General features: G+C 33.2%; 1 protein-coding gene across 2 annotated transcripts; it reads right to left on the bottom strand.

Moving 5' to 3' along the window:
- Positions 1 to 587: 587 nt before the first annotated feature.
- Positions 588 to 15,048, bottom strand: LOC116344205. 2 transcript variants are annotated; one of them, XM_031772651.1, is made up of 11 exons: positions 14,925 to 15,048; positions 10,452 to 10,733; positions 5,185 to 5,296; positions 4,650 to 4,728; positions 4,479 to 4,553; positions 4,097 to 4,224; positions 3,345 to 3,492; positions 3,153 to 3,275; positions 2,814 to 2,932; positions 1,845 to 2,751; positions 588 to 1,771 (listed from the first exon to the last, which is right to left on the bottom strand). In XM_031772651.1, exons 3-11 carry the CDS (start codon positions 5,254 to 5,256, stop codon positions 1,221 to 1,223), a joined length of 2,202 nt encoding a protein of 733 aa, XP_031628511.1. In that variant the 5' UTR covers positions 5,257 to 5,296; positions 10,452 to 10,733; positions 14,925 to 15,048; the 3' UTR covers positions 588 to 1,220. The 2 variants fall into 2 exon arrangements, with proteins under 2 accessions (XP_031628511.1, XP_031628512.1); XM_031772652.1 differs by lacking the exon at positions 10,452 to 10,733 and having other exon boundaries at positions 14,925 to 15,037.
- Between the last annotated feature and the right edge of the window lie 526 nt (positions 15,049 to 15,574).

Below are 15,574 nucleotides of genomic sequence, written 5' to 3'. Positions count from 1 at the left end.
CATGATGTTGGTTTTGTAGTCGAAAATACATCTATATGAATTTGATTATAGATCCGAACAAAATTGTTCATTACTTACTTTGAGAGTTCTTTTCCAAAATGAATCATTTCACAAATCTATAACGAATCAATTAAATTAAAAAAAAATAATTTATTTAATTTCATTTATTTTTCTCTGTGTTGATATTCGTTAGCGAAATATCGTTACAAATTTATTAATTATAAATAATTTCTGAATAAATAGCTCTCTAATTAAATAACTATGAAGCGATACATATGAACAAAGTTTCTTTTCACTAAATAATAGGATTTTTGATTGAACATTGTAATAGAGCGCGAGATTCGGAAAAACCAATCAGAATTTGCCATATTTGCTGCAATAAAGTGAGTGTTGTTCGATATTAGCTAGATGTCACTTCATTGTGAATTTCAAATGGCAAATTCTCAAAATGTTCTTTTGCCCACGTTGGAATTTTTTTTTCGTCCAAGTAAATATAAGGTGAAATGTTTATTTTGTGTTGCCCCAGCCAAGCTAATGAACACTCATTCCATTTAGAAGATAATCAAAGTCGATCGACTGGTCGCACAATTTTTGCAAATGAATGAAGCATCTTCAATGTTTTTTTTTTTTTCACACGAAAGACTAGTAACAATGCTTTCTTTTAAACTTTTTGTTTGATTATTATTCAACTCGATAGGTACACTTTTTCAATTTTTTTATATTTGAAGAGGTTCATTTTATCAAATTCATTCATATAAAGTCTACAACTAAATAAATTATGTACGATCTATGGGCAGAACAAACGTAATGTTAACAACATCAATAGTTTTTATATCGAATATGAATCTTATGAAAGCATTAAAAACTTTATTATATGCTTATGAATAATGGATTTTCTTTCAATTTTATTTTTATTTTGTTAAAGCCGGGCTTAATCTCTTTAGTTTTTGATTATTGCTTTTTCTTCCTCTTTCTATTGCTCTCTGACATTTTAAATGAAAAATAATAAACTGGTGATTGGCCAGAGTGAAATGCTTTGGCGGTTTTGCTATTCAATCCTAATATTCATGTCGTTTTTTTTTACTGCTATTCATCCGGCAAATTCTGGCTTTCATTTGCGTTAATATTGCAGATATTCAGTCAAAAGTCATGAAAATTCTAATTTTAATTTGGTGGCATGACTCTTTTATTATGTTTACAGAAAATGTTGCGTTGTTTTCTTACTGTGGCGTTGTTAAACCGGGATTGCCAACACCGGCATCGCACGCATGTATATTATTCATGCGAAATAGTCGAAGGGTCATCCAAGATGCAAATGTATGGGGATTCATACTGTTGTTTTGTGCTTCAAAAGCAGCCTTCTGCAGTTGATAGCGGTAGAGTAGCGAGCCGGCAATGAGAGCAGATACAACGGTTGCCGATGTAACCAAAATAAATAGAACACTGAAGCCCGGAACCGGCATACAAATGCCATACACAACTTCTTCTGCGATTTTACCTTGGAATACAGTTTCAGTTTCTTGTTTTCCTTCACGTGGACTGAATGCCAAATCAGCTTCCGAAATAACATCAAATACACCAGTCACACCAATATCAGCGCTTCGTGCTTGTCGATCGGACACAACGACGGATCGTCGGTGTCGAGCCCGATATGTTCGATTTGCGGCTGTGAATGTGCGGAAAAATGGACGAACTTCTTCGCCAAGATTTAATGATCTTGGTCCAGCCATTGGTGGCAAACCCATTCGATCTTTTCCAAGGTGGCGTGGTCCTGTTAAAAATATCATTGATATTTATGTTAATAACATTTAATTTTATTTATTTTAATGAAGAATTGAACATACCCTGCGGGAATTTTTCTGCCTTTTCTGCCTGTGCCTGTTTCGCCTCAAGATATGCCTGACGCAACATTTCGTGCATTGGTGGATCTTCTGGCAAAATATCATCAATATTATCTTCATATACTTCATGTACTTGATGTGCTTCAGGGGCAACGGATGTCGGTTGCTGTAATGCAAGATTTTGTGGATTCATCGACATTTCATTAACCTGTGCCTGAGCCTGTGGTTGATCAACTTCAGTTCGAACAAATTGTGGTGGCTGTTGAGTTTGTTGTGTTTGTGGTTGTGGTGGTAGCGGTGGTAATGGTTTTTCTTCATTTTGTTTTTGCTGCTGAATTTTTTGTTGAATCTGTTGGTGGATCTGTTGTTGAAGTTTCTGTTGTTGTTGTTGCTGCTGTTGTTGCTGCTGTTGTTGCTGCTGTTGTTGCTGCTGTTGTTGCTGCTGTTGTTGCTGCTGCTGCTGTTGTTGATGATGATGATGATGCTGCGGTTGCATTTCTAACATTGGTCCATGTTGATGTTGTTGCTGTTGCTTTTCGGATATACTGGACACATCCTTTGAATTACTCTTGCTCTTCAAACCAACAACTTCGGCAATTTGATCATAGAATGATGTTTCTTCCTCATCTTCGTCGTCGATGATGTCACTGTCCTGATCGATATTGTCATGAACTGCGTTATGATGATCGACATCCAAACGATTATTTTCGTGCTCAATTGCCGGTTCAATCAGTTCTTGTTCAACTATATCATGACGTTCATTGCTTCCGGTCGCTTGACAATGATCTAAACAACCGTGTCGACAAATTTCCACTTTACATTTGATATGCACACTTAAAGCGTCCGGAAATTTAAAAGCATGGAAAAATGCATAAGTTATAACTGTTGCTTTTTCATCGGGAGCGCGAGCCTTCAATACAAATTTCGATTATTATTATAAAAAAATACAATTTTTATTTCTTCATCGTTTACCTTCAAAAATCGCGAAATCATTTTTGGACGGAGAACACAACCATACTCATCAGACAGATTTATTACGTGACCGGCACCATCGGACGCAACACACGATTTTACACGCATATCAAATTCACCTGAAAACATATGGCATGTTATTCACAGTAATCAATCATTGTGGTTAAATTAGATAGATTGCTCCAAAAATTCATTTTTTAACGTTTCAAAGTAGATCGTGAGAAATGATTCATTCATTTTTAAATTAATGGAGGCTTTATTGAATTATCTCGAAATTACTACAAAATGTATTTTCCAACAAACAGATGAAGATCAACATCATGAAAATAAATTAATTACCTCGGTAGTCGTTAATAGCCACAACAAGAGTTAAGGTGGATCCAATCGGAACAATACCACTTACAGGGGGTGCCCATGGACCTTTACCACTTTGTATTTCCATCCAACAATCGACATTATCGCCTACAAATCAATAAGGTTAATGTCAACATTAAATCAGATCGTTCCCTTAAAAAAGAGTCATAATATTACCTCTAAAGTCCAATTGTATTACATCCAAATCAGCAATAACCATCGGTGGCTTCGATGCGGTCTTCTCATAATCATTGAACCATTCACATCGTAGTCGTTTTGCCTCATCCCAAACTTCGAGCAAATCTTTGTCGTATTGAATAACAATCTAAACGAAATTATATATTAAATATATGAAATTTCCATTAAGCAAAAACGAAATGCTATCAAGTTATCGACCTATCAATAATAATTTTGAAATTAACGAGTAAACTCAGTATGTAAATTTCTCTAATTATTGGTTTTTTGATAGTGAACTCAGTTTTCTCGTTTTTTTTCTCTATTCATCAACTTTCTTATGTTTAATGTTGAAAATTTTCAATGTTTTGCAAATAACATTTAAAAAGGTTAATGGAAAAACTTTATAAAATTCTTAGAAAATCATTTACTACAAAGAAAAAAGAAGAAAAAGCTTAGTTCGAATACACCGTTTTAGAATCAATAACAATAATAGTCGTCAATAATGTATGCAGTGTTTGCTCCAATTTTTTGTTTGAATGAAATAAAATAATTTGTGATTATGAAGGACATTTGTTAGTATTTTGCGCATGCGATGATGGTAAACTCAACCCGTTAACATACTTAAAATAGTGCTTAAGCCAATATTTACAGTAAAAATGACCCCAATTTGGAATCGATGAAGATAAAATGCAACAAGTATCGTCGTAAATACAACAAATCGCTTAATCAAGCGACTGTGAATGTCTACGTACGGTATTTTCATAAAATTGACCGTTTAAATCCGGTTTTGTTCCACACCGTGCATACGCTATCCGAAATGCATAGAATGTCTTTCCCGATGATGGAGGCACATAAATACATCTCGGATCGCTGTGTTGACCTACATAATTCCGTCGCGATGCGATAAGAAGAGAACAGAAAAGAGGAATGAATGCGTTTGATATTTTTGCGATAAAAAAAAACAGCAACAAAAGAAACAAGTGGCGTATGAATCGCCGAAGACAATCTCATATATATTATTTCTCTTTTTAAATGGATTCCAATTTTATGCGAAAAAAAATACAATATTGATCTTTTCACCATAATTTTGAAAACGAAAAATAATAGAATATGAAGTCTGTCATATAAGCATACCTTTGGAGCTCACAATACCATCAAATGGGGCTGAAAATGATAGATGCACATCCATGTGATCCTTACCGCACATAACTAATTCAACGGATAATGTTTGATGAAAAAAAATTATGAACGAAATTAATTTTACGTTTCACATGAATATTAACATTATGTTTTTGATCAAATCACCTTCTAAAGAATTTATCGTTGGCATTCCATCTGGTCGATCTAGGGGCCATATTTCGTTACCAGCTAATACTAAATTAATCTGTAAGTGTCAAAATAGAATTATTTTAATCCCGTCAAACATTTACGTTCTACAAGATCCGGAAAGATTTGACTTTATCATACAATGATTATAATATCTAATGTCAATAATAATTTTGTCCCATAATACGTTTCCAAGTTTGTGCTTTTTATTTTTTTTTTATATAAAATATGGGATTTATGAATTTTTTGAGAATTAAACCATTTAAATTAATTAAGCGAAATAAATTGAAATATGGTCGGCAATATTTAAATGTCTTGCCACTTTCTTTTCATTCTTTACATGACAATGATCAATTTTATGAAAAAAAAAAAAAAAAAAAAACAGTTTTATCGCATTACTTTATATCATGTTCGCACTGACGTTGACACCGTGGTTATAAATAACAAAGCTATCATGGTGTTTTGTTTTCGCTTATACTTTATTTTTTGTTTGATTTATTAATTTTTAACTTACCATAAAACTAGAGATTATATAAACGGTTTTTAGATCCCACAACCTCGTAGGATCTCTGTGGGAGCTCCACATTTTGGAGCAAATTTTTGTATTATATTCTGTAAATATGAATCTGAAAAGAAAAAGAAAATGAAGAAGACACTTTCAATTGATGTCACTTGATAAATTGTTCATAGATCAACAGTAGAAAGAGTATAAATTTATACGGCATAAGCCATAAATAGTTTTATTTAAAAAAAAAATTTCATTTCTCGTAAATAACTAATCATCTTTTGTAGATAAACGCTTACACATTTTTCTTATACAAATGAAGAATATTTTCATCATCAAGTTAAAGCAATAAAAAAAGCTCATAGTACTTTGGAAAAATTTCATTGAAAATTGTATACTGGATATTCTGACGTTCTACGCAGACGGCCCAGATTCCATAAAAATGCGACAAGTTTCTTCACAGGTGATTTTATGGTAATTTGACATAGAGACATGAAAATACTTTTCATTTGAATATAATTCTCGATATTAAAATGAGCAGACGGCTGGAAAACATGGAAAAGTTTGTGAACATTTTTTTCACAATGAGTTTTCAAACACCATTGTTATTATATGAGAAAATAAGCAGCTGTTGATGGGCTGATTTTTTCACGTTATGAATATTAACGGTATTTATTAATATGATTAAGTGCAGGGCATATGTTCCAGTTTATATGGCTGAGCGATAACACCCGCGATAGTCTGAAATGGCCGATTTCACCCATGCATTCTATAATATGCATAAAATAGCAAAAAAATATTTTTATGACATGAACTCATAGTTTATTCAGCAAATAAACCGATCTGAAATTATTCATTCATTTCACTAAACATTCGCGAAGTCAATTATTGGTATAATCAACCGTTGCAATCAATACTTATTATTTATTATGTGTCTTTAGTTGATAATTTCAGAATAGAGAATATCAGAACATAGAAGTAAATAAATGATTTGAATTGTTTTATTCATTCGAAGTTGATAAATTGTTGTGTGTAGTTATTTTCTTCTCATTCTTCTTTCTTCGTTTGATTCAAACTGGTTTGAAGTCTGATCGTACAGGTGAATTACTACAGAACTGTGTTGCCCATTTCGCACAGACGAGCTACTGAATTGCTCCAAAGAAGGAAATTAAATAACCCATAGCCATAATCATTCTAATATAACAATATAGAATTTTCCCGATGTAGTGCCAAGTTAATGTGAAATATCTATTTTTATTACTTGGCTTTACCTCGCCGTTGGCATGCGACGTCTTAATTGAATATGCTCTTGCGAACGATCAGAAAAATATTATTATTTGGTTTTATTTGTACCATTTTATATGGCCGGGAGATGAAGCACCAGAACACAACCAATGAGTTGTGGCTTTTTTGTAAAAAATTTCTTTAGAAAATTCTTCAGTTCAATTACTTAATTTAACTTTATAAGAAACTTTTTTTTAACTTTGTTTTTTATCCATTTTGTGTGACAAAATCATTTTATCTTTCGGAAAAAAATTTTAACATAGAAGTAACTAACATAGGATTCATATGCGAATGGCGTGTGAGTGGAGTGTGTCATGCAAAATTTTGTCTACCAAAAATATTAGATTCACTTTACATGTACACAGCTTTGTTTTGTTGATTTTGTGTTTGAGCAAAAAATCATTCTGTTCGTCATTGTTTTCACGCCCATGAAATAATCAACCATTCTGTTTGTTAATTTCTCTTCAATTCCTCTTTCAATTGTAACATTCTGACAATTGTGTTGCATGATATCGTCTACTATGTGTATCATGTCACGAACGATATCACTATAGTATTCATGCAATCAAGATGAAGTAATTCCAAAATAATAATTCTATTGTTGAAAAAATTGCTTTGTTCTAATCTCTGACCATCATTTTGCATTGCTTTTTAAGTGTGTGTTAATATACACGAGATGCATTTAAGAAACAGAAAAACCGACTTAAATGGCATAAAAATATGTATGTATAGACTTGTTATTTTTTGATGATGCTGAAGAAATGTTCAGTAAACACTTAAACACATTTGGCCGACAAGATCATATGCTGTTTGAAATTGTCAAATAAACCAGATTTTTGTTTATACCACAAAAACTTGTTAATTCGTAAAAAATATATAACCGTTGAAATGACCGCAGTGATACGCCGCGACTTGCGCCGTGGAACGAAGAAAGTGAATGAACTCACTTTCTTCACGAATTTGTTTTCTTCCAAAATTTGGATAACTATAGAAATTAAACCGTAGTCATTACTTTGGTGAAAAGATGCATTTCAATGCTTGCTGTTCATTCAAAACATGTTTTGTTTCGTTCAAAAATAAACGTGTTTTTGCGAAGTTCGTGTGTTCAAATTTCAGTGAGTCAGCAATCTTTAAACAAATACTTTCCATTTCAAATTTTATATTCTGATTATTATTTTTTTTTCTCGCTACTTCGCCCGTGTTTTTTTTCTTTTTCAAGACATTGGATAGTGAAACTTAGAAGAAAAAAACGTGCAACGAAAGAAGACAATGATTTCGATTCCATTCCTTCACGCATATTCACGGCTTTGAATGTTCATTTTAGTTCATTGAGAATAAAGAAAAATTCTTTGGATCAATTTCATTTTTTATGCTGACGATATTATTTCGTTTTAATGGATGTTAACAAAGCTATTCGCAAAGTTCCATTTGAAACCTAATTGAAAGCCCCTTTGTTTAGGCGATTTGTGGTTTGACCATAATAAAGCTAAGAGACAAGAAAGTATAATGTGTGTACGAGTGGATTGATGTGAATTGATTCATTGTTATTTTGATGCAAATGATCTTTTCACAGATTTGAAAGTCCGGCATAAAGATGCAAATGCGCACGAGCGATCAGATATTGTGAGAGATTAGTGTGAATTAATTAAATCAATACATCAAATCTAACAGTTTCGAGTGAAGTTTCATAAATGTTTTGTATATCCAAATTCTGTTTTCGATAAATGTAAAGAATTTCGTTCAATACATATTTGATTCACCAAATCCCACTTCCACAAATGAATCAATGGAAAATTGAAACGGATACCAATTACTCATCGAGCATGTGCACATATTTGAAATGCTCTAATAGTTAGATGGAAATCTACGAGTTAAGCATGATCGAAATATTTTCGTTCCGTACATGCTTTTTTTATTTTTCGCTCTCTCTGTCTCTCTGTCTCTCTTATTCACTCTTAATAAACGTGTAACGGTTGATTTTCTCCAAACAGAAAAACTGCAGAGTAGAAGCGAAAAGAGAGAGATAAATATATAACCGCAGAGTAGGTATCACATGTGAGTTTTGTGCGCTTTCAAGAGATAGATATACTAATTGTACATGATTTCAGCTGCATGCTCACGCAATGCATATACGAACGATGGTAAACAAGGTGGATTTCTATTGAAAGTTCGAACAAGTTGATTTTCGTCACGAGCACTTCATTTCTGGTGCAAATACGCTGCATTGGAACGGTTGCACTATTCATTGGAACATATTTGCGTATGCGAATTATACTGAGGCGTATCGAACTGAATCTGATCATGAACTTCAAAAACTTGTTTAAAGCCCGTTGATTTGCTCATTTCTTTACATAGACTTTACATTTCTTTTTTGTTTTTTCGTTCCGCTTTAATTTGTTTTAATTGCAAATGATTTTTACTACAATTATCCAAATAAAAATGTGATTGATATATTTTCTGCCAACGCATATTTTGATTGATATCTCTGGTATGTATGCTGAAAATTGTATTTTAACACAAAGCCAATTATAAAATAAGACAGAAATTTGATGAATTGTTAATTAAAGTGGTCCCTGAATCAAAATCCAACTGAATGTTCAAGACATTCATATTATATTATTATTAAATATTGTTTTTGTTGTGTCAATTAAATGGCCTGGTCAATTGAAAGCAATACAAATAGTTTATATTATTGTTTTGATAGTCATTTCTTTCGGCTGTTCGTTTGACGCCTATATGTCATTTGAAAAAGCCTCCGAGATGGCATTTTAAATGACATAAATCAATTTCATGCCTTTATACATCGTAAAGAAAGATTCATGGCGAAATTATACGCGGAGAATGGATCGAAAATTTTCAGTCTTGAATGTTTCTCAAGTGAAAATAAAACTTGTTTTTACTTGTTCTTTTTTTTTATTCGAGCGCGCACGACACCGTGATTTCCTTCATAAAAATGACAAAGCCGATTTTGCCACGGTTGCATTCGTTCATTACTTTGGATAGGAGCGAGAGAGCGTATGTTTCCCATAAGAAACGAGTCAAACTGGTAAACATAACACCTAACTTACATGTAACGAAGAATGAAAAACTTTTCGCACGTATTTATTGTAGAATTGTTTATACAGCGAATCGTCAATTAATGATCGAAACCGAAACATAAAAGCGAAAGAATGTCACTATTTTCCAATAGTGTGTATTGATCGAAAGTTTGACGGAAGAAAATTCAATAGAATCGACAAAAGCGGGCATCATGCTAACGGTAAACACGATCCAATCGAATTCATTCCAAATCCATACACTAGAAAATCATGTTATTTATGCAAATTTTTATTTCAATATAAAATAAAATCCATATGACACCAAATGGATTCGTGCCAAAACAAATTAATTGAATTCGCATTTCCAGTTTATTGCAGCCTCGAACTATCTTTATACGTACGTGGCAAATTGTTACTTGACCACACGCGCGATAAATTGAAGATTGCAAATGTTGCGCGTTTTAAAACGTCAAATCCCAAACACGTTGGATTAAAATCGTTCCGTGATTCAATCGGCATATGTTCAAACATCAGATATCTAATGACATAGGCCGATTGCTTGTGCCCAATTTTTTTTTGTAATCTATTTATCGAAGCGAACTGTTCGCCTGAACGAATCATTTTTTTCTAATGTGGAATATTTTTAATTAGATTTTAAATTAGATGGATTCGTATATGCTGAAAAAAATAATGAGACGACCTGAATAGATGAAACACCTGTGCGATTTATTGACGCAGTGAATTGTAATGTTTAATAGCAAAACAAAATAAAAACAAATGCTGCGAATGGGCTAGATCGTTATTTTTTTCTCGCGATCCGAACCACTTTTCCTTGCCTTAGATTCAAGTGTGTGTGCGTTATGAAATTTAAAATAAATAGAACGAAATGATTCGAGAGTCGAAAAAAAGGGTAAGAAACTGAAAACTTAATGATACACTTTAAATAGCAATTACCGTAAATATTTTCGGTTGATGTTGTTACTCTTCTTTCTGCCGGCGTCACTGACGTTGAATATTTGTTTCTTTGTGTTGAACCAGTTTCACGAAATTGTCCAAAAGTTATTTTCGTTCTGGATCCAAAACTTCAGATGCCCCGGTCAATGTTCCATTCAAGATTTCGTTTCATTCATTAGTAAAAGACCAGCGAGTACAATATCAACACAGTTCTTTTTTAAGTTTATCTCTCTTTTTTTTTGGTTTTTCGATTCTGGATGCTTATTTTGCACTTTTAAAACACTGTGATAACAAAAATTATTAAAGATCAAGTAATGTAAAATTATTTAATCAGTGGCTTTATTTGTTGGATTCTACATAAAAGCGAATGAAATCTTCATTTTCAATATAGCACACTTTTACACCATTGGACTTTCTCCAAATTGCGTCTTACAATATTCTCTCTCGCTCTTTCTTTCATTCCGCGTTGGCTACTTTCGTCACTATTGATATATTTCTTGTGGACAATAGAGGACTTCGATAAATGGGTATTTTGATCGGAATTTTAACATGTTTCGCCAATTCAGAATAATAATAGAGCATATGGATGGGACCTAATAAACTCGTGCTATTTGGTGTTTGCACTTCATTTTTTTTGTTTGCTTTTGTAAGCAAGATCTCCCAAAGTACACTATAATTTTGAAATTATGAATGTGCACACACAAATGATACCGCATAAGAAAAGAAAAATAGCAGAGAAAAAAAAAGAAAAGAAAATAGAGTTGTATGTCGAATTTTGTTATTTATTTGCGTCCGCAACTAACGTAAACAAGACACACTTAGATTGGTAGGTAGGTCAGATGAAGCGCACCAACGATCCAATTGAAACTTCAAAGTCAAGTGAGTGAGCATAGCACATAATTTTTGTATTTCTTCTTCTATCTCTGTGTTATTTGTGTTTGTTTGTTTTTTTCTAATTCTTTCTTTTCGTTCATTTTACGTCTTCAATTCTGGTTGTATTATGTGTTACGTCTATTCTTCGCGTTATACTGCAAAAAGCAGAACGCTCGGGTGAGAAGAATAGCTGGCAAGAGACAGTAAATTGTCCAGAGGGAACAGCGAACGCCTAAATATTGCTGTCAGACAACGGTTTGCATCTCATCTCATTTTAAGCCAAATCGGACATTGATTGAATGAAAAATGTTGAACATGATAGTAAACTTTGGGCGTAACTCTCTTGGCATGAATTGTTTTACTTATCACGCGTTCACCATGGCTAGAGTAATTGATTTTAAAGTAAGATGAAAAGAAACCATCCAACGGAATCACATTTCGGATTCGTTTAGCTCTGATGCCGGTGAATTTGATGGAAAGTTTCTTTGTCACATCGATAGTTTTAGTAACCGGTTGCTTGGTGTATATGTGTGTGTGCCTATGGAATTTCCTATCAAAAGTGGGCGATTGTTTGTATTACGGCTAATCGAAAGAATGACCGCAATTCTCACACAGTCGTTGGAACCTACTCAGTTTCAACCATATGAGAACCTACAAATTTTATACGTCCGTATCTCTATTTCATGTAAATGAAATGAGAATTCACTTTCTACAACGAAATATGAGAAATCATTTGTGAGAATATCTTTTGAATCTTTCTGTCAATGTGTTTATAATAAATTCAAAATTCGATAAAAAATGCGTATTTTATGTGCTTATTTTTTTTTAAATGAAAAATGGAAACAATTAGAATAACAAAGAGATGAGTGAGATTCTGTTTGTACAACATTTCATTTTTCTCTTTCCATAATGATTTTCACCGTTGACAATATGCAAACTAACATAAATTTGTGTTGTTCTTTTTTTTTCTTTTCGTTTCTTCGTTACTTTCTTGTTACAGTTTTATCGAATTTTCTTTCGTTTTTGAGACGATGAATATCGTTGGTATGAATTATAATCAAATACAAAATACAAGACAGATTAGTAATGCCAGCGGCTGTATTTAAGAATCGTATTGTCAAGTAAACGTAATTATCGGAACCACAATGGACTTCTATCCGTTGTTGTTGTTGTGGTTATTTTGAGCAGCAAATATTAATATGTGTGTCAAATTCGGTTAAATTGAATCCAACCAATAATAAAGCCTGGAGTATATAAATCCATTAGCGACCGTATGTGCCTATTGTTTGCCAACCTACTCATTTATCATAAAATAAAATCATTAAAAACAAAATTTGATTGAGTGCTCAAACTGTAGTTCATGAATGAGTTTTTTTTTAATTATTATGTTAAAAATGTAATCCGTTAATATCTATGAGTAACGATGTGAACGTTTAACAATTCCAACTGAAGCGTTCGGTAAATTGATGGTCCTCATTTTGGGTATCCACCGCTTCTTATTATGCCTTTGTTAATCTGATGGGTGGCGCCCAACGAAAACACCATGATTTTGTCATGGAAATTGAGATTCAGCGTAACTCGAACCATTTTACTCAAATTACTGGAGTTTGGTTAAAAAATGAAGCCCATATATTCTTTTTTATCATAAAGCTGCTGCATTTTATCAACACAACAAATATTGAGTATACAGTTTACATTACAAGTACCGTTTAAAAAAAAGAGTAAATTTTCTACTACTTAGTTTCAGTGGCGTGGATTCCATTTTTTGTGCATTAAAATTTCTCCCGGTACTCATATTGACATGGTAAATATTGTAACCGCTGTTTGAAGTGCCATATCTCATGTTTCTCCTCTTGCCATTCATAATTGAATGATTCAAAGCATAACTCACTGCTCTAATATCTGTATATCAGATGGAAAAGTAAATTTCATACAACATTATAATTTCACTTTATCTCTTCTATTTCGTGTTCAAAGAATCTCAACGTAAAAGAAGAGAAAATAAACAATTTGCTTACGCAAAGTGGTGAAATGGCCCTGAACGTCGAAAGAACAACGTTGTGTGTCGATCGCTAAAGACACAAATTTACACACTCATGCACACTGTCACATTTGTTCAATGGGCAAAAAGCATTGTCACCGCGAATCTCACCGTGTTTCTACAACAACACAACAGCATATTGGTGATATTTGTTTTATTTATATGCGTATTTAAATTAAATAGATGGGAGAAATTTTTATTTACAAACGAGTCAAGCTCAAAAGCTTCTTAAATGATACACCGGTTTTTCAACTCGCAGCTATTTAGCTGCTTTCGAGATATGAAATCTTAGCTGCGCGAAATTTTCTCTTATGTTTCTCACCGTGTTGATGTGTCGTGCAACGATATTTCATTCAAATGATCTGGTTGATAATACCAAATTCTGTCAACAATTGCACTGCATCGCCGTGTGCATACGTAAATATGCTGCTATTTTGATGACTCTTTCTCTCTCTCTCTCATACACACACATTGCAATTAATAAATTAGACGAATGAAGGTGATTTATTGCTTTTAACGCGTAGATGTAAAAGCAAACTTTCCAGTTGATCAAATGCACATGGAAAAGGCATAGTCATCCTAAGTCTATCATAATGGAATAATCACATGTTGTAGCAACGAAAGAATGTGTGAATTTATGAGCGGCGGTGATGAGACACTCACATAAATACGTCGATAACACACAACGAGAATAAAGCGCCGACAACACTGACAATGCCAAAAAATATTTTAATAAAGATGAAATAGAGACTAGTTGCTTAAGTGAGCCGAACGGAGTGATCAAACTGCAATTTTTAATCTCGTTACATTTAACATAAGAATTGAGGTCACCGAACAGTTACCATGCACACATTCAGCGTGTACAAAATCACGCATGCCAACATCATTTGCAACGTATCGTCTCTCATACACTCATCGTGTTCGCTCGTTTCGAGATTGTTTGTCAGATGCTAAGAGACGCTGCCACTTTTTTTTTAATATTTCGAATGCTACGGTGCACTTTCATAAACCAGTCATATTCGATCGAATTCTTGACTTGTAATTTTTGTTGCTATTTTCGATGGCTGTTGTGAAAGATTTGATAACGATTTTCTGTATATGTTCCCAATTTCTTTGGTATGGTGTGGTGTGACCAAAGCACGATGGCTTGCATGAGCCAGCGGTTGATACGCTCATATTTTTTTTCGCTCATAGTAATTTATCATTGAAGTTAATGAGTCCGTGAAAAAACAACAACTAATTTTTAATGCTTGTTCGTTTCGAAGGCTCATTTGATTGTTCGAAAGAAATAATATTCAGTTAACTAACTAAAGTTTATCTAAAGTTAAACTAAACTTGTTTGAGAAATCGATCAATGTTGAACAAATTTACATCTTTCCAGAGCGAGAAAGAAAGAAAACAAAAACATGAAAAATGTTGTGCACTAAAAATGATTTTTTTCCGTTTGCCACCAATTAACGGTAGTTTCAATATATTTTTTTAAATTTACTTATTTCAACACAGCAAACCACAAAAATATTTTTTTTTGTCACAAATTAAAAAATAAAATCAAAACTCACACTAAAATATTTTCTCTTGAATTGGAAATTCGATGTTGGGTTGAATTTTTCTTTTAATTTAAAAAAAATCGTAGCTGCACGTGCTTACGTCTAAGCAGTCTACCACAGAGTATTCAATGATGGTGCAAACGAGTCTCGCTTACCTGTTGCTCCAACAAAACAACTGTTTCTTTCGATTCTTTTTTGTATCTTTCTCCCATCGGAAATGCTTGTGCTTCGCATTGCTTTCTTCATTCACCGTTTAAGCTTCTCTCAGAGTCAGACCTGCTGTTGTACTTCTGTACCGCATTTTTTTTATTCTCTCTCTCTCTCTCTCTCTCTCTCTCTCTCTCTCTTTCGTTACTCATTTTGTTCGTCCGCTGAATAGCATTTTGTACAGACGTTACGAAAGAAGATGTGTGCCACTGACGGATCCGAACCAATGTGTACAATACGGCAATTATGTTGCTCCGCTAACCTATACAAAACACATCTTCCAACAGAGACAGATAGAAAAACCGACTCCAATAGAGTAGATGAAATAGAAATAAAACCGACTGACGCAGTTCGGCAGACGCAGAACAAAAGATGCGATCTAGAATGGAATCAATAATTGGATTGTGTTTATAGTTCTTTTATTGCTTTCGTAGCAAACAACACCTTCCAAGTCT

The sequence above is a fragment of the Contarinia nasturtii genome, unplaced genomic scaffold (genome assembly GCF_009176525.2).
Source record: "Contarinia nasturtii isolate CC-2019 unplaced genomic scaffold, AAFC_CNas_1.1 Cnas_scaffold_1037, whole genome shotgun sequence".
NCBI lineage: Eukaryota > Metazoa > Arthropoda > Insecta > Diptera > Cecidomyiidae > Contarinia > Contarinia nasturtii.
This window is presented reverse-complemented; position numbering and strand designations above follow the sequence as displayed.